Source organism: Xenopus laevis, chromosome 1L (assembly GCF_017654675.1).
Source record: "Xenopus laevis strain J_2021 chromosome 1L, Xenopus_laevis_v10.1, whole genome shotgun sequence".
Classification (NCBI taxonomy): domain Eukaryota; kingdom Metazoa; phylum Chordata; class Amphibia; order Anura; family Pipidae; genus Xenopus; species Xenopus laevis.
Window position 1 is genome coordinate 101,531,807 of NC_054371.1, and position 21,507 is coordinate 101,553,313.

General features: G+C 41.9%; 1 protein-coding gene across 1 annotated transcript in view; it reads right to left on the reverse strand.

Annotated features, from left to right (window-relative positions):
- Positions 1-21,507, reverse strand: part of chaf1a.L (chromatin assembly factor 1 subunit A L homeolog) — a 51,658-nt gene that overhangs the window by 25,370 nt on the left and 4,781 nt on the right. The window contains 1 exon segment of the mRNA NM_001088627.1: positions 1,767-1,808. Within this exon segment, the coding sequence (NP_001082096.1) occupies positions 1,767-1,808 (42 nt within the window).

The following is a 21,507-nucleotide window of genomic DNA, read 5'->3' on the forward strand; positions in this document are numbered from 1 at the left end:
CGTCTCTGTCGCCTGGCGGGGGTATTGGGGCAGAAGGAAATAAGGGCAAGTGGCAGCAATAGGGTGCCCCCCAAGGCCAGAACCCATAGGTAAATGAGCCACTTACCCCTCACACCGGCCAGACCGTCTGCAATTAATAACAGTGCAGGAAATCATCTGGGTGGTTGGTTATAGCCTTAGGGCTAGGGAAGTGACCCCGGTGGGATAAGTCCTCGTAGGGGGTTAACCAATGTAAAAGCAGGTAGCCCTGTTTACTGTATCACCCCGGGTGTCAGACAAAAACTGACCGAAGAATCCATCCATGCTATGGGTGTCCGTCCTCCCGGTAGCAGGACACTTGAAAAACTGAATACTGTGTTCAGTGAGAGGGGTTAAGCCTGCTCTGGCACGCCCACTCAATTTAAATAATTCAAGTGTCCTTCCTCCGGAGGATGGAGCTTAACCCCATCGTTCCCTGTGTCCCCTTTGAGACGGCAGAGAAAATTTGAATTTCGAATTTTCGAGTTTTGTTTTATTATGGCCAATACTGAAATTCGTCTAGGGAATAGTTAAATCTTGAAATTCTAATTGAAAAAAAAAAACCCAAAAAAACCTTGAATCTAATTTTGTCACTGACGCTTTAAGAACTCAATTAGACTATTCAACACCAAAAACAGTTTTAGTCAATGGAAGACGTCCTAGGAACAATCTGACATTGATTCCGGACATTCGGAGAAAAAAAAAAAACTTGAATAGAGTTTATAAAACTCTTGAGTCGGGTTGAGTCGCGTCTCTGTCGCCTGGCGGGGGTATTGGGGCAGAAGGAAATAAGGGCAAGTGGCAGCAATAGGGTGCCCCCCAAGGCCAGAACCCATAGGTAAATGAGCCACTTACCCCTCACACCGGCCAGACCGTCTGCAATTAATAACAGTGCAGGAAATCATCTGGGTGGTTGGTTATAGCCTTAGGGCTAGGGAAGTGACCCCGGTGGGATAAGTCCTCGTAGGGGGTTAACCAATGTAAAAGCAGGTAGCCCTGTTTACTGTATCACCCCGGGTGTCAGACAAAAACTGACCGAAGAATCCATCCATGCTATGGGTGTCCGTCCTCCCGGTAGCAGGACACTTGAAAAACTGAATACTGTGTTCAGTGAGAGGGGTTAAGCCTGCTCTGGCACGCCCACTCAATTTAAATAATTCAAGTGTCCTTCCTCCGGAGGATGGAGCTTAACCCCATCGTTCCCTGTGTCCCCTTTGAGACGGCAGAGAAAATTTGAATTTCGAATTTTCGAGTTTTGTTTTATTATGGCCAATACTGAAATTCGTCTAGGGAATAGTTAAATCTTGAAATTCTAATTGAAAAAAAAAAACCCAAAAAAACCTTGAATCTAATTTTGTCACTGACGCTTTAAGAACTCAATTAGACTATTCAACACCAAAAACAGTTTTAGTCAATGGAAGACGTCCTAGGAACAATCTGACATTGATTCCGGACATTCGGAGAAAAAAAAAAAACTTGAATAGAGTTTATAAAACTTGAGTTTTGAGGTCAATCCTATTCACCTAAATTTGGAAAATATGATTTTTTTTTAAATAAATTTCGATTCCTCAAATTTTGAGTTCATGGGAGTTTTTAAAATCTCACATGAACTCGAAATTCGACCTTTGATAAATGTGCCTCCCCGTGTTTGTGTAACAGTTTTAATGTTTGAGGGTATGCATAGGTCTGCATCTTTCAACCCAAATTAATGTAACTGTTACTAATGTAACTATAAAATTAAAACTTACTTTGGTTTTATTCTTGTCTGCAGAAGTCTTATTTGCAGTTACCTATAAATGTGGAGAAAGTTTTCAGAATATAAATTTTACATACCTGCACACTTCTACATAAAGAGTTACACACACTTATGCAAGGCAGCAAGTCATATTGATAATCTTAACCAGATATATTTCAAAACTACAAAGTAATGCTTTATTTATGCATGACAAAAACTAGTGCAAGGTTACTTTTTTTTTCATTTATGTATCTATTCAGGCCTTCTCTTATTCATCATCTATTCTATCAGTCAAACCCCTGCATGGTTGCTAAACTGCACTTGCCATCTCAGGCTTCAAGTTTAGGAAAACACAACTTCAAACATGAAACACAGCAAGGGAGCGGTGGCAGCCTATGGGCACACAGGCTGAAGGCTCTGGCTGAGTATTTTTGACATTCTGTGAGAAGCAGATCTGCTCAGTAGTAACATGGGGCCAACCAGATAGCCGCGCGTTCATCTGACTGTTGCTTGGGTTCGGACAACACGCACATCGTGTTCGAGCCGCACTCTTCCTGTTGTCCATTCTACCCGCAATGTAAGGGGGTAGAATGGACAAAGTAGAATTTGAAGCTTGTTTCTGCATTAATTTTATTGTAAAATTATTCACACCTTCCAATCCCTTTATCAATTAACTCCATAGTAGCCAAGAGTTATACACCCAGGTCTGTTTCAGAAGTGACATATGGGTGATAGAAAATTCAGTAGGCTTGAGGACAGATGTAGAGCTTATTTACCTAGTTGGTTTATCAAGAAATATTGATGCAATCCAGTTAAAATCTGGAATGCATCATTATCACTAAATGAATTTAAATTGCCATATTCAGACATTACAATATTACAAGACAAAGCTTATTGGAAGCTTGAGTGTGAAAACGAAAGGAGTTTATTTCTAAAACCTACATTTTTCTAAAGCTGTACAGAAACAATTCTCAGACATTTAAAGACTGAGTAATTTTTGTAATGAATTAAATGTGTATTATTACTCAGTGAAGTGTTCCAAACTATGAAATTCTGTTCCCAAAATGTCTACTGAAGACATGGCAGGTCATAATCCAACACTCTATCATAGGTCCCTGCAATCTGCTTTATGGTTGTAGCCCTAGAACAGTAAGGCATAAAGATTGTTACTTCTTCTACATGCCAGTGGCACTGCACACAATCGGAATGCTCTGGGTTGCTGTTGGAAAGCTAAGCTTTATAGTCAGAATTTGAGGCTACATTTGTCACAGCAGCTCATACTAGAGGGCTGATAATTCAGATGCAGAATACACTGTTTCTATGTTAGGATGATCTGAAATAAGACTTGTGTTGCTTAGTTGAGGAGGTTCAAGCTTTTTGTTGCAATGAAACCTGCTTTTTCAAATTTGGCAGGGGGTGCATTTCTGGTATAACCCACAGATTGGAAGCTTAGACAAAAGGTTAGTGGCACATAGGGCTGTTCATCAGATTTTCTTCACCTGCACAGCGCAATGGATTTTTCTGCCAAAATGTGCTCCGTGGGCTACATTCACAGGCCCAAGCCGAGCCTGTCAGTGCACTTGCAAGTAGGTCCAGAAGAAATTTGATAAGTTTTCCTTTGCCTGCATAGAAAACAGAGGAGGACAAAAGACAACGAACAGTCCCTGTGTGCCACCAGCCTAAAGGATTAGTGGAAATATGCATAATTACGGCTAAATTACTGCCCGAGCACACAACAAAATAAAGCCAGTGTATTCTTTCCAACTGTACAAAACAATATACACTAAGAAAGTTTTAGTGTCCTTAGCATGTATTAAGGTGTATTGCACAATAGAGACCATGCCAATCCCCGATAAGTTTAGTTGGTAAAGGCTAATATTTCAAACCGCTTGCAACAGCATTATTTGGGCTGAAAATTGACAGTTAAACAGTAACAGGTGGTTTCCATATTTAATTTGTGGTTTTGATGCATCTCTTTGCTGGCAGAAATAAACCAACTGAGAAACTATGTTGTGTGACAATAACTTGAGTTACTTAGGTAACAGTGAGAAGCATAGAACATGCAACAGTAATAGGTTTGTGCACAACACAAACTTTTGTACTTATTCTTACCCACCCATTACACTGCAAACTGCAAACAAAAATAAATTAAAAAAAGCCACCATATGAGGGAGTCATCTGTAAAAATGATTTACTCATAATGGACATCATTACACATATAGACTCAATTATTTAATGATATATAGGATATTTGTTAAAGGAATAGTTCAGTGTGAAAATAAAAACTGTGTAAATAGATAGGCTGTACAAAATAAAAAATGTTTCTAATATAGTTAGTTAGCCAAAAATGTAATATATAAAGGCTGGAGTGAACAGATGTCTAATAAAACAGCCAGAATCCAACTTCCTGCTTTTCAGCTCTATAATTCTGAGTTAGTCAGCGACTTGAAGGGGGGCCACATGGTACATTTCTGTTCAGTGAGTTTGCAATTGACCCTCAGCATTCAGCTCAGATTCAAGAGCAACAGAAATGACCCATGTGGCCCCCCCTCAAGTCTCTGATTGGTTACTGCCTGGTAACCAGGGCAACCAGTCAGTGTAAACCAAGAGAGCTGAAAAGTAGTGCTCTGACTGACTTGTTATACATCAAATCACTCCAGCCTTTATACATTACATTTTTGGCTAACTAACTATATTAGAAACATTTTTTATTTTGCACAGCCTATTTACCCAGTTTTTATTTTTACACTGAACAATTCCTTTAATGGTTGCTTTAGTTTCCATTAAACTGGCCATACATGTACCAATAACCTGGATGCCCTTTACTACCATTACTCTCTCATAGTATGGGTCATACATTAATAAAACCATATTAGTCCAGTGTATCACTTTAAAGGGCAAATCAACACCAAAATAAAAAAATGTAAAAATAAATACTGGAGTCAAGCTATCAGACTGTTTCTGAACAGCAGTCAAGCTATCAGACCATTTATTTCAATGCACACAGTCAAGCTATCAGACTATGCTTTTAGCAACAGCAAATCACATTTTCCGTGCATTCCACCACTAATGCCACGAAGTACAACACCACCTTACTCAGTCCACTTAGTTTCGTGAAATTTCACTGTCGAAATTTACCGCAACGCTTCGCCAAATATTGCAAATCGCACTAATTTCTAGTCCTCATGTGCCGATTTCTGTTACCCATAGCAACAGCAAATCACATTTTCCGTGCATTCCACCACTACTGCCACGAAGTACAACACCACCTTACTCAGTCCACTTAGTTTCGTGAAATTTCACTGTCTAAATTTTTCGCCATACTTCGCCAAATATTCCAATTCACACTAAATTCTAGTCCTCATGTGCCGATTTCTGTTACCCAGAGCAACAGCAAATCACATTTTCCGTGCATTCCACCACTAGTGCCACGAAGTACAACACCACCTTGCTCAGTCCACTTAGTTTGGAGAAATTTCACTGTCGAAATTTATCGCAATGCTTCACCAAATATTGCAATTCGCACTAATTTCTAATCCTCATATGCAAAGTTCTGTTATCCATAGAAACAGCAAATCACATTTTCCGTGCATTCCACCACTACTGCCACAAAGTACAACACCACCTTACTCAGTCCACTTAGTTTCGTGAAATTTTACTGTCGGAATTTACCGCAACGCTTCGCCAAATATTGAAAATCGCACTAATTTCTAATCCTCATATGCAATGTTCTGTTATCCATAGCAACAGCAAATCACATTTTTCGTGCATTCTGCCACTAATGCCACGAAGTACAACAATACCTTACTCAGTCCACTTAGTTTGGTGAAATTTCACTGTCGAAATTTATCGCAATGCTTCGCCAAGTATTGCATTTCGCACTAATTTCTAATCCTCATATGCAAAGTTCTGTTATCCATAGCAACAGCAAATCACATTTTCCGTGCATTCCGCCACTAGTGCCATGAAGTACAACACCACCTTACTCAGTCCACTTAGTTTGGAGAAATTTCACTGTCGAAATTTATCGCAACGCTTCGCCAAATATTGAAAATCGCACTAATTTCTAATCCTCATATGCAATGTTCTGTTATCCATAGCAACAGCAAATCATGCTTTTCGTGCATTCCACCACTAGTGCCACGAAGTACAACAACACCTTACTCAGTCCACTTAGTTTGGTGAAATTTCACTGTCGAAATTTTCCGCAATGATGCGCCAAATATTGCAAGTGACACTAATTTCTCCTCAAATGCAAGTTTTTGTTACCCATAGCAACAGCAAAACATATTTCCCATGCATTCCACCACTAGTGCTATGAAGTACATCATCACCTTACTCACTCCACTTAGATCGGTGAAATTTCTGGCATCTGTGCAAGAGATCAATGTGGGACATTTTAATAAGAATCTGGGACTGTGGGCTTAGCTGTCAAAATCCGGACTGACCCACAAAAAATGGGACAGTTGAGAGGCATGACATATGGTATGGCCAGCTTCTTATTGTTCTGCTCAATGATGCAAAATGCATCAGAATAACAAGGTGAAAAGAGAAGTTTAGACTCCATAGTGCAAGGAAATCAGTCAGAAACTGCGGCCCACCATTCTTGCACAGATGAGCCTATGGAGCCTAAACATGATTACATAATATAAAGGACGGACCCTTCTCTCCAGTGGAGAGAAGTGGGACATCCAGTATGCAAGATGGTGTGCCCTTGTCCTAAACACAGTAAGCTCAAAATACCCATACGTTGCTGAACAAGTTATGTAGTAAACAATAACTACAAAGACTACTTGGTAAAATTCAAAAATGTCTTGACAGTTAGTCGACAAAAGTAGATAATAAAGGAGGCAAATGGGGGCAACACCAAGTTAACTTTAATAAATTAAATATTTTAACTATAATCCTTTATTTTATAATAGTACATTTTAATAAAATGCTTCATAGAAAGTGTAGATAAATATTGTTAGAAATACAAAAAAATATCATTTACTGTAAATGCAAATCTAGATATAGTTTAATAAAGTATTCAGTATTTCTCTAGCGGCCCACCTGTCAGTGAAGATGTCAGGGGTTTGTCTTCAATTCACCTTTGGATTGATTATATCAGCTGGCTCCACCTTTTCCTCTCAGTTCTTTGTCCTGCCTCGGAGGTGAATGAAGAACAGATAGCAATTCTTCTTTTTGTTTATTTATAATTTTCTTTTATTTCTTACATACTCTAATCCAACTCTACAGGAATATGCTAAAACACAGCGGCACAAAAGGGACACAGAGCTGTCCTTAGGTGCAATTGTACCACAAGGGAATCCTTGAATACGTCTCCTGAAAGACACACCGAGCTGTACGTCATATTTCCCAGACAACACACAGAGCTGTTGCTTTAGGGTCAGAAATGATGGGGCTCTAACTGAACACAGAGCTGTTCTGAGCTTAAGTGAGCATGGGGCATGCAGAGCTGCTTCACACTTAGCTAGCCACTGACTTATATCACAACCTTAGCCAGCCATTCTGTTTTCAAGCAGAGGAGTCACAGTCTGGGGTAACTATTGACTATGGTAATTGGTAACCATCAGGTGCAGCTATAGCTTACAAAGACTGAACTTCCACTTTGCACCCAAAAGAACCATCCATTTGCTAGGTGACGATTCGCGCCGTATCTCCACGCCTATTCCTAACTCTTGGTGTGCCAAAGTCATTAGCGGTCGCCTCCACAGTCCGCTCTTGAGCTGACAAGGCTGTAACTGCGCACTTTGCCGGAGCTTCAAGACGGGACACACTTTCCCAGGCATGACTGCGCAGTTACTGGGACCAGTGTCAGTATAGGTGACATCACTACAGTCTGAGAGTGTGTCATTATTACCACAATACACGCATTTGACTCAAGGGCGCTTTGAATGTGATCCTGTTAACCTATGTATACCACACTAATTGCATACCCTATACCCTACTAGTTTTTACCATACCTAACTTCACCATGAAAAAAAACTGACTCCCTTGAGGAACTCAGAGATGATTTACAATCAACTAAAAAGACAAAAAGAATTGAAAAATTACCTAAATGTAAAAAATTTAAACATTTTCTCTGGAAATCAGAGAGAAACTACTGTTCCGATTGCACACAACACCACACAAACATTGAGAAGATGCTGGAGGCACCTGTACTATTACCACAACCCGCCCAGCCTCAGATATCAGAGGGACCTGGCTCAATTTCCACTACACCCACAATAGCCATTCCAAATACTCCTATTTTGCATACTCCTCCACAGAGCATAGTAGATAACCCCATTCCCTTACCTTGGGGTCAGAACTCAGCTGTAGCCTCAGGTTCTGCACCAGTACCTAACCAAGTGAGGGAATGTTTTTAATGTATAATGAATACGGTTCAACTCAAACAAACACGCAATACAACAAAAAGTGAAAAGCACCAATTCCACAGCCTGCCTTCTCTGAGTCAGAAGAAGGATTAGCTTCAGACTCTAATTGTCGGATACTGACTCAGAGAATGATAACTCTTCCTCAGCAAATCCTGAGGTAGCCAAAAAAATTACTCAGAGAAATGCTAAAACTCTAGAGATAAGATATGAAACAGTAGCTTTATCAAAAGCGGATATTACAATTGAAACTGAATGGTCTCAGCCTGATTTCAGGCTTCATTGCCCTCACTTTTTCAAAACCTACCCGGTGCCAGAGGACCATCAAAAAAAATGGGATAAAGCACTCAGGGCGGACTCTGTAGTTGCCCGGCTATCCAGGCAGACTGCATTGCCTGCAGAGGAAGCAGCATTCAAAGACCCATTGGACTGACACATGGAGTCAACTTTGAAGAGCAGCAGCAATACTTTGCCCAGCAGCGGTATCAGCAGGTTTAGCCGGAACGGCAAAAACCTGGGCACAAGAACTGGCATGCCAGCCACCATCATCTCAACAACAATTCCACACAGAAGTACAAAGGCTAACCACCACATTAATTTTCTTAGCTGACGCAGCTATCGAAGTGTTCAAACTAGCAGCTAAAACAGCAGCCAACACCGCGGTAGCGAGGTGCGCCCTTTGGCTCCAACACTGGTCGGGTGATGCAGTCTCAAAGTTGAGACTGCTTTAAATTTACCGGGGATTCCTTATTCGGACACAGAGCCGAATGCAGATAATTGTAAGAAACAAACTGCAGTGCTCGCACCTCAAAACAATGCTGGCACAGCTTAGAGTGGATATAACGGACTCCAAAACTACCGTATGTGAGTTAAAGGCAGACATACAGGCCTTAGCAACATGCACGGACCACATAGAGAACAATAGACCAAGTAGATGCACAAGACTCCCTTATCTCAGCATTGCAATTCAAAATAGGGGATCTGGAGGATCGCTCCAGAAGGAATAATATCAGTCTGAGAGGAGTACCAGAGGACATTACACAGCTACTGCTCTGCCAATACGCACAAAACTTCATACTGTCAGCACTGCTAGAAAGACTTGCAGATCACCTCCTTATTGACAGGATCCATAGACTCCCTAAGCCAAAAACCGCACCAAATATGTCATACTGAGAATTCACTTCTACCACACTAAAGAAGAATTGCTGCAATTCATGAGGAAACAGAAATCTCTCCCCCAACCTTATGAGAAAATACAAATCTTTGCAGACCTCTCTCCAACCACGCTTGCAAAGCAGCGTGAACTCAATAACACAAGCCCTGCAAGCCCATGGAGTACTATATAAATGGGGCTACCCAATGAAACTAATAATACAATGGCAAGAAACACAAAATCATCACAACACATCACAAGGACCAGATACTGTAACTGTGAAAAATAAACATTACAGAATGATTGCAGCAGCTATAGCCTCTAACAAGAATAGAGGCATAACAATACTGGCAAAACCTAACTTGAATATACAAAGTACAATGCAACTGGCAGATCCCAAAGATAGATGCCTTGCAATAATATGTACCATAAACCAACAACAATATACGCTGGTCAACCTCTATGCTCCCAACAACAGCCAAACCTAATTCTTTAGACAATTACTAGAAAAACTATCACCCATACAGCAAGGTACACTAGTAATTGGAGGAGATTTCAACACTATACTAGACCCTGAAATGGACAGGACCCCCCAGGCTTCCAACCTACCCAAAGTGTACAGATGCAAAGTTATCAAAGAGGCTAGGAACAAGATTACTGACTCAGCACAATCTATATGATGTCTGGAGAGTCCAAAACCATATTATAAAGGACTATACTTATTACTCTCCACACCATAAATAACACACAAGAATAGACTTATCCTTAGTACAACCTCAGACATTAAACCAAATAACACACAGCTCCATCAAATCTGCAACCTGGACACATCACTCAGCAGTAAATTTCACTCTAGAAGAAAAACATCAATTTTCCACCAGGACAACTTGCAGATTAAACAACTCACTCCTAAATGACCCCACACTAACTGACCAAATCCCCAAAGAAATTGACCACTACTTGATAAAAAAACACACCCAAGGAATAAGCAATTTCTCCCTGAGTTGTGCATATAAGGTGACTGTCAAAGGGCAACTCATAAGCATAGCTACAACTAAGCTAAGGCCAAGCAGAAACAACTACTACTCCACATCAATGAACTAGAACAAGAAACCTACAGTTCTCCTTCTCCCACCACGCAACACAATTATCTAAATTTAAAGAGGAATTCAACATCCTAGTCCTCCAGAGATGTCAGAACCAGCTACTCAAATTTCAAAGCCATACCTAAGCTATGGACAATACAGCACATGCAGCCCTAAAGAAGCAACTGGCCTCAAAGCAGGTGCTTATTTTTGTATTCCAGGCTTGGTGGCAAGTTTTGGTTGCATAAAGACCAGGTGCACTGCCAAACAGAGCCTCAATTTAGGTTGACAATCCACATAGGGGCTACTAAATGGCCAATCACAGCCCTTTTTTGGCACCCCAGGAACATTTTTTTATGCTTGCGTTTCTCCCCAACTCCTTTTAGGTCTGAATGTTGCTCACGGATTCTAAAGGTTGGGGAACCCTGCCCTAGGCCAACAAACACGGCAAGCCCAACATATACAAGGCCTCAAAATTGGACCTACTGAATACAACATTCAGCTATTTTCCGATGATGTGGCCCTAATCCTTACAAATAGCAAATATTTTTACCTAGTTTCCCCAAAGTCTCTCCTGGTAGTCGATGCCTGGTGTTGGCTGGAGGGGTCGGCACCTCTCCCAATCTTATCTGAACAGAAAAGTAGCCGAACAACACAAGCTGGTGTAGCGGGGATCTCCCCTGCGCGTTTATTAAGTCAAGTGATGCAACGTTTCGGGGGCGTGCCCCTTCATCAGACATGTCTGATGAAGGGGCACGCCCCCGAAACGTTACATCACTTGACTTAATAAACGCGCAGGGGAGATCCCCGCTACACCAGCTTGTGTTGTTTGGCTACTTTTCTGTTCACCTAATCCTTACAAACCCATGTACGGCACTACATACTATTCAACTTCAAAAGACTATCCCACTATAAGCTCATTATGTCCAAAACCCAGGCACTCCCCATCCACATGGCGCATACTGAACTGCAGAGATTGAAAGGAGACTACAACATGGACTGGCAAGATACCTCTATTAAGTACAGGGCCACTCCAGCCATGAGGCAAGGTGAGAATTTTGCCTCAGGCGGCACAGAGCGGCCAGTTACCAGGGGCAGCAAAAAGCCACCTCTGGTAACTTTAAGAGCCGAATTTCCATTTTTTAAAACGGAAATTCAGCTCTTCTAGTGCAGCAAGCGCAATAGCGCTCTCTGCAATAGCTATGCGCCCCCTCCTCCACCCGCTCCGACAATAGAAGTTAGAAGCACCGAGTGGGGAGGGGGCGGCATCGGGGCTGCTGTCTCAGGTGGCAGCAGCCCCTGAAACATGCCTGATTAAGTATCTAGGAATCAACATCACAGCTAACCCCAATGCTCTATACCAGTGATCCCCAGCCAGTAGCTTGTGAGCAATATGTTGCTCCCCAACCCCTTGGATGTTGCTCCTAGTGGCTTCAAAGCAGGTGCTTATTTTTTAATTCCAGGCTTGGAGGAAACTTTTGGTTGCATAAAAAACTGTAGTTTTGCCAAATAGAGCTTTCTGTAAACTGCCAGTTCACATAGTTCACAGCCCTTCATTGGCATCTTCGGGAACTATTTTCATGCTTATGTTGCTCCCCAACCCTTCTTACATTTGAATGAAATGTTGAAAAAGGTTGGGGATCCCTGCTCCATACCAACAGAATTTTGCATCAATATTGCAAGACTGAATGAACTGCAAGCCTGGAAAACTACCTTTGTGTCCTGGCTAGAAAGGATAAATGCAATAAAAATGCTGATGCTCCCCAAGATATTATATAAGCTCCAAGCACTCCCAATACTATTAGGAAATGCCTTCTTCCAACCACTGCTGAGACTCCTCATTTCATTCATCTGGGGCCCAATTAAGCCAAGGATCGCTAAAGACATTATGTATACAAACAAGAAAAAAGTGGGCCTGGCGTGCCCAAAACTACTACAGAGCAACACTGTTGAGCCAACTAGCAGACTGGCAACTTCTCCCAAACACAAAAAGCTAGGTGGACCTAGAACACTGGATTTACAAAAATCAAACTAAACAAGCCATAACAACACATTTATGGTCACAAGACAAAAGACCACAGTCAAGCAAGGACCCACTGCCACTACCAATGAAAGCAACACTACAAGTATCGCAAACCACAAAATCAACAGCAACTCTGGTCCAGTTCCCAGAGGTCTTAGCCCCATTAATAACATTAGAAGGGGCTATACAGGACTTAACCCTGACCACGTGGACTCAAGCAGGATTACAAAGAATGGGGGACCTATACAACCAAGAAGGCATTAAAACCTTCACAACAATCCAAAGCAATTATGGGCTCCCCAACAACCAACTATATACAGTACATACCTACGAATGAGACACTACCTCCAAGCTAATAAATTACTAGCAACTTCACCCCCTACACCAGCGGTGCCCAGGATGTCAATCACGGTCTACCAGTAGATCCCATTAATGTTCCTGGTAGACCGCGACATGTCCTTGTGATTGGACTGACAGCCGCATAACAACTGCCTCTGTCGCTGTTACAAGCCTGGACTGCTCTCCCCACGGCTCCTCGGTGGACTCGCCAGCAATGCACACACAAATATCCGGGTATGGAAAGTTCAGTCGCCATGACGACTTTGCCAGCTCTGGAGGACTTTCACCAAAGCTTCCTGGCAGTGCCTTTTAGGAAACTGGAAAAACAGTAGTGTTTGTTATTTTGCTTCCTTTTTCAATGTGGTGGTCATGGGTATGTCACAGTAGCTTTGCCTGCAAATGCATCCGGGACTTTGCTGAGAGCCACTGACGTTTCATCCCACCCCCGCCAAAAACCGCATATGTGTTCGGGGCCTTATTAAACCATCAAGGCAGATCTCCTGATGGGGGCCAGGTGTCGAGAGTAGATCCCATAAAAAAAGTCCCAGACACTCAAAGATTAAACGGTTTTTACTTAAACCTCTTCCTGGTGCGAAAAAAGAGGGAAGATTCAGGCCAGTACTCAACCTGAAACCGCTCAACCCAATAGCAGCCAACCAATAATTCAAAATGCAATTAGTCCAGACAGTAATCGCAGTAAACCACACACTACAGGGACTATGGTCCCCAGAGGAGAGCATATTACTTGGTTGCGATTCGGCCTTTTTCAGCAGGATTCGGATTCAACCGAATCCTTCTGCGCAGCTGAACCAAATCCGTATTTACATAATTAGGGGCGGGGAGGGAAATCGCGTGACTTTTTGTCACAAAACAAAGTAAAAAAATGTTCCCCTTCCCACCCCTAATTTGCATATGCAAATTAGGATTCGGTTTGGTATTCGGCCGAATCTTTTGCGAAGGATTCGGAGGTTCGGCCGAATCCAAAATAGTGGATTCGGTGCATCCCTACATATTACCCATTAATATCTAAGAACTCAGGGCAATCGCCCTGGCGCTGGAGGGATGGTCCACGTTGTTGAGAACCCATAAAATCAGAGTGCAATCGGACAATACCACAGCCGTGGCATATATCAACAAGCACGGAGGGACACATAGTAAATTGGCCATGAAGGAACTGTCCCGAATCCTCAGGTGGGTGGAGCAGATGGTACCGGCAATATCCATCGCTGGAGTACAGAACTGGCAAGCGGACAACTTAAGCAGATTGACTAAGAAGAATGGTCGTTAAACAACAAAGTGTTCCTACAAGTAAGGCGCAAGTGGGGGAATGCCAGAGGTGGAAATGCTAGCGTCCAAACTCAATTGCAAGGTCCCACGCTATTGCGCAAAGATGAAGGACCTCAAGGCAGTGTTCATAGATATGCTTGTCCCGCCTTGGAACTTAAAGATGGTATATGCATTCCCTCCACTCCCCAAACTACCCAGAATAATCAGAAAGATGAAATTCAGCAGCACCAGCACGATCCTAATAGCACCAGACTGGCCCAACAGAGTATCGTAAACAGACTTCATTCAGTTATCAGTAGCAAGACCCTGGTGACTACCTCAGAGACCCAACCTTCTCAGGGCCCCCTCAATCATCCAAATCTACCCATGCTCCATTTGACAGCCTGGCTCTCGAGGCCAGCTGGTGGACCCAACACAGGTTTTTCGCAGAACGCAACAGATATATTACTTCAGGCACGTAAGTCGCCCATGGGTAAAGCATACTACAGAGTGGCGCACCTTTCTTACCTGGTGTGACCTACACCACATACATTTGCAGACTGCAACCAACCATTCTGTAATAAAATTTCTCACTGAAGGTTTCCAAAAATGACAGTCTACAGATGCGGAAGACCCAGGTCTCCGCCTTTCGACTCTCACACTCACTGGGCAGACGACACTGCAATCCAACAATTCTTCAAGGGGTTGGCCTGTAAGAGACCACCCCTGAGAGAGAACCATTACCAACCTGGGATTGGCCACTAGTGTTAGCTGCCTTGCAACAGCCCCCATTTGATCCACTCCCGACATGCAACCTCAAATGGCAATCTCTCAAGGTAACTTTCCTCATAGCTATAACAAGCAAATTAGTGTTAGAGATTGCCACCCTCTCCTTTAAGCAACCATGGCTCACCATCCACCAGGAAAAGGCTGTACTCAGAACCATTTCTGGGTTCCTCCCTAAAGTGGTGTCAGAACTTCATATGAACCAAGACATTATTTTACCATCATTTTGCCCAACACCGACAAATGCAAAAGAAAAACTAATACACAAATTGGATGTAGTTAGAGCTTTTTACCTAAAGCGATAAGTGGCCTACCGCCGCTCTGACAATCTTTTTTTCTCCTACTCCTTTACACACAAGGGTAGAGTTATTTCTAAGAGAACTATTGCATGTTGGTTGGTAGAGACCATTAATATGGCCTACGACCATAAAAAAAAAAAAAGGTCCAGACCATTCGTAGTGAAGGCTCATTCCACTAGAGCACAAAGTACTTCCTGGGCGCTGCAAAACATGGCAACAGCAGAGCAAATCTACAGAGCAGCAAACTGGGCCTCACCAAATACTTTCCTTAAGTTTTACAAGTTAAATGTTTTTGCTTCACAGTCTGCCATGTTTGGCGAAAAGTTTTACAGGCTGCCGTAGCATAATTATGTAAATTACGCTTCGCACTGTTCAGGTATACCCACCCTTACAGAGGGACAGCTTTTGTACGTCCCCTGGCGTCTGCACTGACAGGAGGGCCTTTAGAGAAAAGCGGATTTTGGACTCCCTGGAAAATCATTTTTTAGTTGTCAGTGCAGTTAGTCCCACCCAGGCGGATTTTAGTATGGGCATTGGGACCTCTTCTCGCTATATACTCTACCTATTGTCTCTTGGCCTTCCAGCTTCCCAATAGAACTGAGAGGAGAAGGTGGAACCAGCTGATATAACCAGAGGGAGAGACATGGAGAAATCAATTTTCTGTCCTGCCTCTAGATGTGAATAAAGACAAAACACTGATGTCTGCACTGACAGTTTGGGCATACAAGAAAAGGATTTTCCGAACGTTATTTAAGAAAAAATATACGCAAAAAAAAAACTATAATTACAAAAAAAAAATACTAACATTATAATACCACAGTACAAATAAAATACAAGCATTTTGCTCAAATTTCATGAGGAAATTTCTTGAATTGTGCTTTATTCCACAGGCAAACCATATATAAGGTTAATAATCATCAATTGTGTTAAATCGATTTCAAAGCATATACCACAGATAAATGTATATGTCATTAAATCTTCATCAGAAAATAATATTTTCACTGTTAACAAGCCATGTTAATATTTTTAGTATTTTAATATAGTGAGTAAGTTTGTGTTGTACTTCATGGCACTAGTGGTGGAATGCACTGGAAATATGTTTTGCTGTTGCTACGGGTAACAGAACTTTGCATATCAGGACTAGAAATTAGTGCGACTTGCAATATTTGGTGAAGCGTTGCGGTAAATTTCGACAGTGAAATTTCACGAAATTAAGTGGACTGAGTAAGGTGGTGTTGTACTTCGTGGCACTAGTGACGGAATGCACGGAAAATGTGATTTGCTGTTGCTATGGATAACAGAACTTTGCATTTGAGAATTAGAAATTAGTGCGATTTGCAATATTTGGTGTTGCGGTAAATTTCGACAGAGAATTTTCTCCAAACTAAGTCGACTGAGTAAGCTGGTGTTGTACTTCGTGGCACTAGTGATGGAATGCACGGAAAATTTGATTTGCTGTTGCTATGGGTAACAGAAATTGGCACATGAGGAGTAGAATTTAGTGTGAATTGCAATATTTGGCGAAGCGTTGCGATAAATTTCGACAGTGAAATTTCACGAAACTAAGTGGACTGAGTAAGGTGGTGTTGTACTTCGTGGCACTAGTGGTGGAATGCACGAAAAGCATGATTTGCTGTTGCTATGGATAACAGAACTTTGCATTTGAGAATTAGAATTTAGTGTGAATTGCAATATTTGGCGAAGCGTTGCGATAAATTTCGACAGTGAAATTTCACGAAACTAAGTGGACTGAGTAAGGTGGTGTTGTACTTCGTGGCACTAGTGGTGGAATACACGGAAAATGTGATTTGCTGTTGCTATGGATAACAGAACTTTGAATTTGAGGATTAGAAATTAGTGCAATTTGCAATATTTGGCGAAGCATTGCAGTAAATTTCGACAGTGAAATTTCATGAAACTAAGTGGACTGAGTAAGGTGGTGTTGTACTTCGTGGCACTAGTGGTGGAATACACGGAAAATGTGATTTGCTGTTGCTATGGATAACAGAAATTGGCACATGAAGACTAGAATTTAGTGTGAATTGCAATATTTGGCGAAGCGTGGCGATAAATTTCGACAGTGTAATTTCATAAAACTAAGTGGACTGAGTAAGGTGGCGTTGTTCTTCGTAGCACTAGTGGCGGAATGCACGTAAAATGTGATTTGCTGTTGCTATGGATAACAGAACTTTGCATATGAGGATAAGAAATTAGTTCGATTTGCCATTTTTGGCGAATCGTTCCGGTAAATTTCGACAGTGAAATTTCACGAAACTAAGTGGACTGAGTAAGGTGGTGTTGTACTTCGTGGCATTAGTGGCGGAATGCACGGAAAATGTGATTTGCTGTTGCTATGGATAACAGAACTTTGCATTTGAGAATTAGAAGTTAGTGCGATTTGCAATATTTGGCGAAGCGTTGCGGTAAATTTCGACAGTGAAATTTCACGAAACTAAGTGGACTGAGTAAGGTGGTGTTGTACTTCGTGGCAGTAGTGGTGGAATGCACGGAAAATGTGATTTGCTGTTGCTATTGGTAACAGAAATTGGCACATGAGGACTAGAATTTAGTGTGAATTGCAATATTTGGCGAAGCATTGCGATAAATTTTGACAGTGAAATTTCACGAAACTAAGTGGACTGAGTAAGGTGGTGTTGTATTTCGTTGCACTAGTGGTGGAATGCACGGAAAATGTGATTTGCTGTTGCTATTGGTAACAGAAATTGGCACATGAGGACTAGAATTTAGTGTGAATTGCAATATTTGGCGAAGCGTTGCGGTAAATTTCGACAGTGAAATTTCAAGAAACTAAGTGGACTGAGTAAGGTGGTGTTGTACTTCGTGGCAGTAGTGGTGGAATGCATGGAAAATGTGATTTGCTGTTGCTAAAAGCATAGTCTGATAGCTTGACTGTGTGCATTGAAATAAATGGTCTGATAGCTTGACTGCTGTTCAGAAACAGTCTGATAGCTTGACTCCAGTAAATAAATCAGGCTGCTGACTGGAATAAAGCAACTTACAGCAAACAAATCAACTGAAAAGGATAAGTATTTATTAACTGCTATTTTATATTAAGGTTTATATTTAACTACTGTGGTTTTATTTTTTTTTAAAGGTTTTTTTTCTGTCTTGGGTGCTAAACAACAAAGTTTGGTGTGCTAGTGTGCTTACAGCAAGTTTGTCACAACCTGCTTTTCTTTGCAGTTAGTTTAACCTCCGTTTGAGGGGGTGGGGTTTGATTAGTTGCACCTGAACAGACTGTATAAATAGAACCCCTGGGACTCCAATGGAGCTTGCTCTAGTGTTAGCTTCTCTTAAGTGTTTGCTCGTTAAGTGGGTGATCTGTAAGTGGAGTTATAAATACCGGAGTTAAGTGGGTGATCTGTTAAGCTGGCCATAGACGCAAAGATCTGATTGTACGAATCGAGGATTCGTACGATTTTCGGAACGTGTGTGGAGAGTCCCGACATTTTTCATCCGTCGGAGATCGGTCGTTTGGTCGATCGGACAGGTTAGAAAATTTCTGTCGGCTGCCGATAATATCTCTGCGTGTATTGCCGATCATACGATTTTCAGTGGGAGACTGTCACCAGCTTTGGTTGGACATAGATATCGTACGATTGCTGTCAGGGGCAGAACATTGCTGATCTGTTCTTTAACTAATCTGACTGGTAAGACTTTGATCTGAATGGTTAGTAGCGGGTCGGGAGATGGGAAAGTCCGATCGTACGATGATTCATACGATCGGATCTTTGTATCTATGGCCAGCTTAAGTGGAGTTATAAACACCGGAGTTGAAAACTAAAGGAGGTTCAAACTAGGTCAAAAGTTTGTTCTAAACCCTAATTTTTATTTTATTTATTTTTATTTTTTCCTGTTTTGATCTGTAACTGGGATAATGAGTGCTAGCAAGATTGAAGGTCTGACTCAGTGCACAGTCTGCCATATGTATGCAGATTTGGAACAAGAGATCCAAAATGCTTACCTCTGTGGTGGTTGTGAGCAAATTGCCACTTTGGAGGCTCAAGTTAGAGCACTAGAGCAACAAATTGCAACACTGCGGTCGATTGACAATCTTGAAAGGAGTCTTTTGCTCACTGAGCAGGACCTAGCGGGGTCAGATAGTTTGGAGGGAACAGAACAGCAGCAGGATGTTGAGGCAGCTAGCTGGGTGACAGTTAGAAAATCTAAGGTGGGCAAAAGGAAAATGGAGGCTGATCCGGAGACAAACAAATCGCAACAAATTTGCCAGATTGTGTGAAGATGATGGGAGTATGAACTCTGGATTGGCAATTCTAGATGGGGCTGATCTCTCTAACAGCCGGGAGATCAGTTTCTATAGTAGTGGTGGGGAGGAGAGTAGAGTCAGGCCTAAGCAGATTGTGGTTGTAGGGGATTCAATTATTAGGAAAGTGGATAGGGTAATTTGTCGTCCGGATCGCTACAACCGAACTGTTTGCCGTCTACCTGGTGCCAGGGTTCGGCATGTGGTTGATCGGATAGACAAATTGTTGGGTGGGGCTGGGCATGACCCAGCTGTCTTAGTGCATATCAGTACTAATGACAAAATAAATGGTAGATGGAAGACCATAAAGAGTGATTTCAGGGATTTAGGCTCTAATATCAAGGAAAGGTCTTCCAATGTCATCTTTTCTGAAATTTTGCCCGTGCCACGTGCAAGTTTAGGAAAACAGCGGGAGCTTAGGGAGCTAAATGCGTGGCTCAAGTCTTGGTGCAGGAAGCAAGGGTTTGGGTTCCTAGAGCACTGGGCTGATTTTTCATTGGGGTACAACTATACAGTCGTGACGGTTTGCACCTCAATGGAAGGGGGTCCGCGGTGCTGAGGGAAAGAATGGCTAAGAGTTTGGAGGAGTGTTTAAACTAGGCAAGGGGGGGGTGGGTGAGATAAAGAATTATGGGCAAGCTAGGGTAGACGGGGCAGTGGGGTTAGTAAGGGGTCATGGGGGAGCATACAGTTTACCAGCTAAGGAGGTCCCTCTGTTACAAGGAAATCAGAATAATACTAACTTTACATATAATTCTCCACTAAGAAATGCAAATTTCAAAAGTAAAAGTAGTAACCTCCGCTGTATGCTGGCAAATGCACGGAGTTTGTCAGGTAAAATGGGAGACCTAGAATTAATTGCATGCTCTAAAAATTATGATATAATTGGTATCACTGAGACCTGGTGGGATGAAACATGTGACTGGATTGTGAATTTAAATGGTTACACCCTTTTTAGGAGGGACAGAGGGATTAAAAAGGGTGGAGGAGTGTGTTTATGTAAAGCCTGAATTAAAGCCATGCGATAAAGAATTATGGGCAAGCTAGGGTAGACGGGGCAGTGGGGTTAGTAAGGGGTCATGGGGGAGCATACAGTTTACCAGCTAAGGAGGTCCCTCTGTTACAAGGAAATCAGAATAATACTAACTTTACATATAATTCTCCACTAAGAAATGCAAATTTCAAAAGTAAAAGTAGTAACCTCCGCTGTATGCTGGCAAATGCACGGAGTTTGTCAGGTAAAATGGGAGACCTAGAATTAATTGCATGCTCTAAAAATTATGATATAATTGGTATCACTGAGACCTGGTGGGATGAAACATGTGACTGGATTGTGAATTTAAATGGTTACACCCTTTTTAGGAGGGACAGAGGGATTAAAAAGGGTGGAGGAGTGTGTTTATGTAAAGCCTGAATTAAAGCCATGCGCTAAAGAAATAACAATAGCTGGCACTGGTGAGGGTGTAGAATCACTCTGGGTAGAGATTTTGACTGGGCAAAAGGTAACAAAAAGAATTATCATTGATGTATGCTATAAACCACCTCGTATAAGTGTCTAGTATGAAGCCCAGCTACTCTTGCAGATACAAGCGGCTTCACAGCTGGGTCAAGTTGCTGCTATGGGTGACTTCAATTATCCAGACATTGACTGGGGTAATGGGGTTGCTAAGACAGAAAAAGCTAGTAGGTTTGTAAATATGCTGAATGACAACTTTTTATTCCAGCTCGTTCAAGAACCTACTAGGAATAACTCTGTTGGACCTTTAACAATACTGAACTCATCTCTAACATTTGTGTGGATGAGCATTTAGGGAATAGTGATAACAGTGATTCTGTTGCAGAAGCAATTCTATAATGGAGTAACTAAAACACTAAATTTCAGACGTGCAAACTTTGACAGTATAAGGGCATCTCTGCAACATATTAAGTGGGAAATGTTTTTCACAGGGTTAAACACAGAACAAAAATGGGAAGTCTTTAAAATGCTGCTGAATAAATATACTTGTCAGTATATTCCACTTGTAAGCAAGGAACGTCGTTGCAAAGCAAAACCTTTTTGGTTCAATAGAAGCGTTTGTGTTGAGGTGGGTACGAAAAGACGTGCTTTTTAGGCTTTCAAGTTAGCTGGTACAGCCGAAACA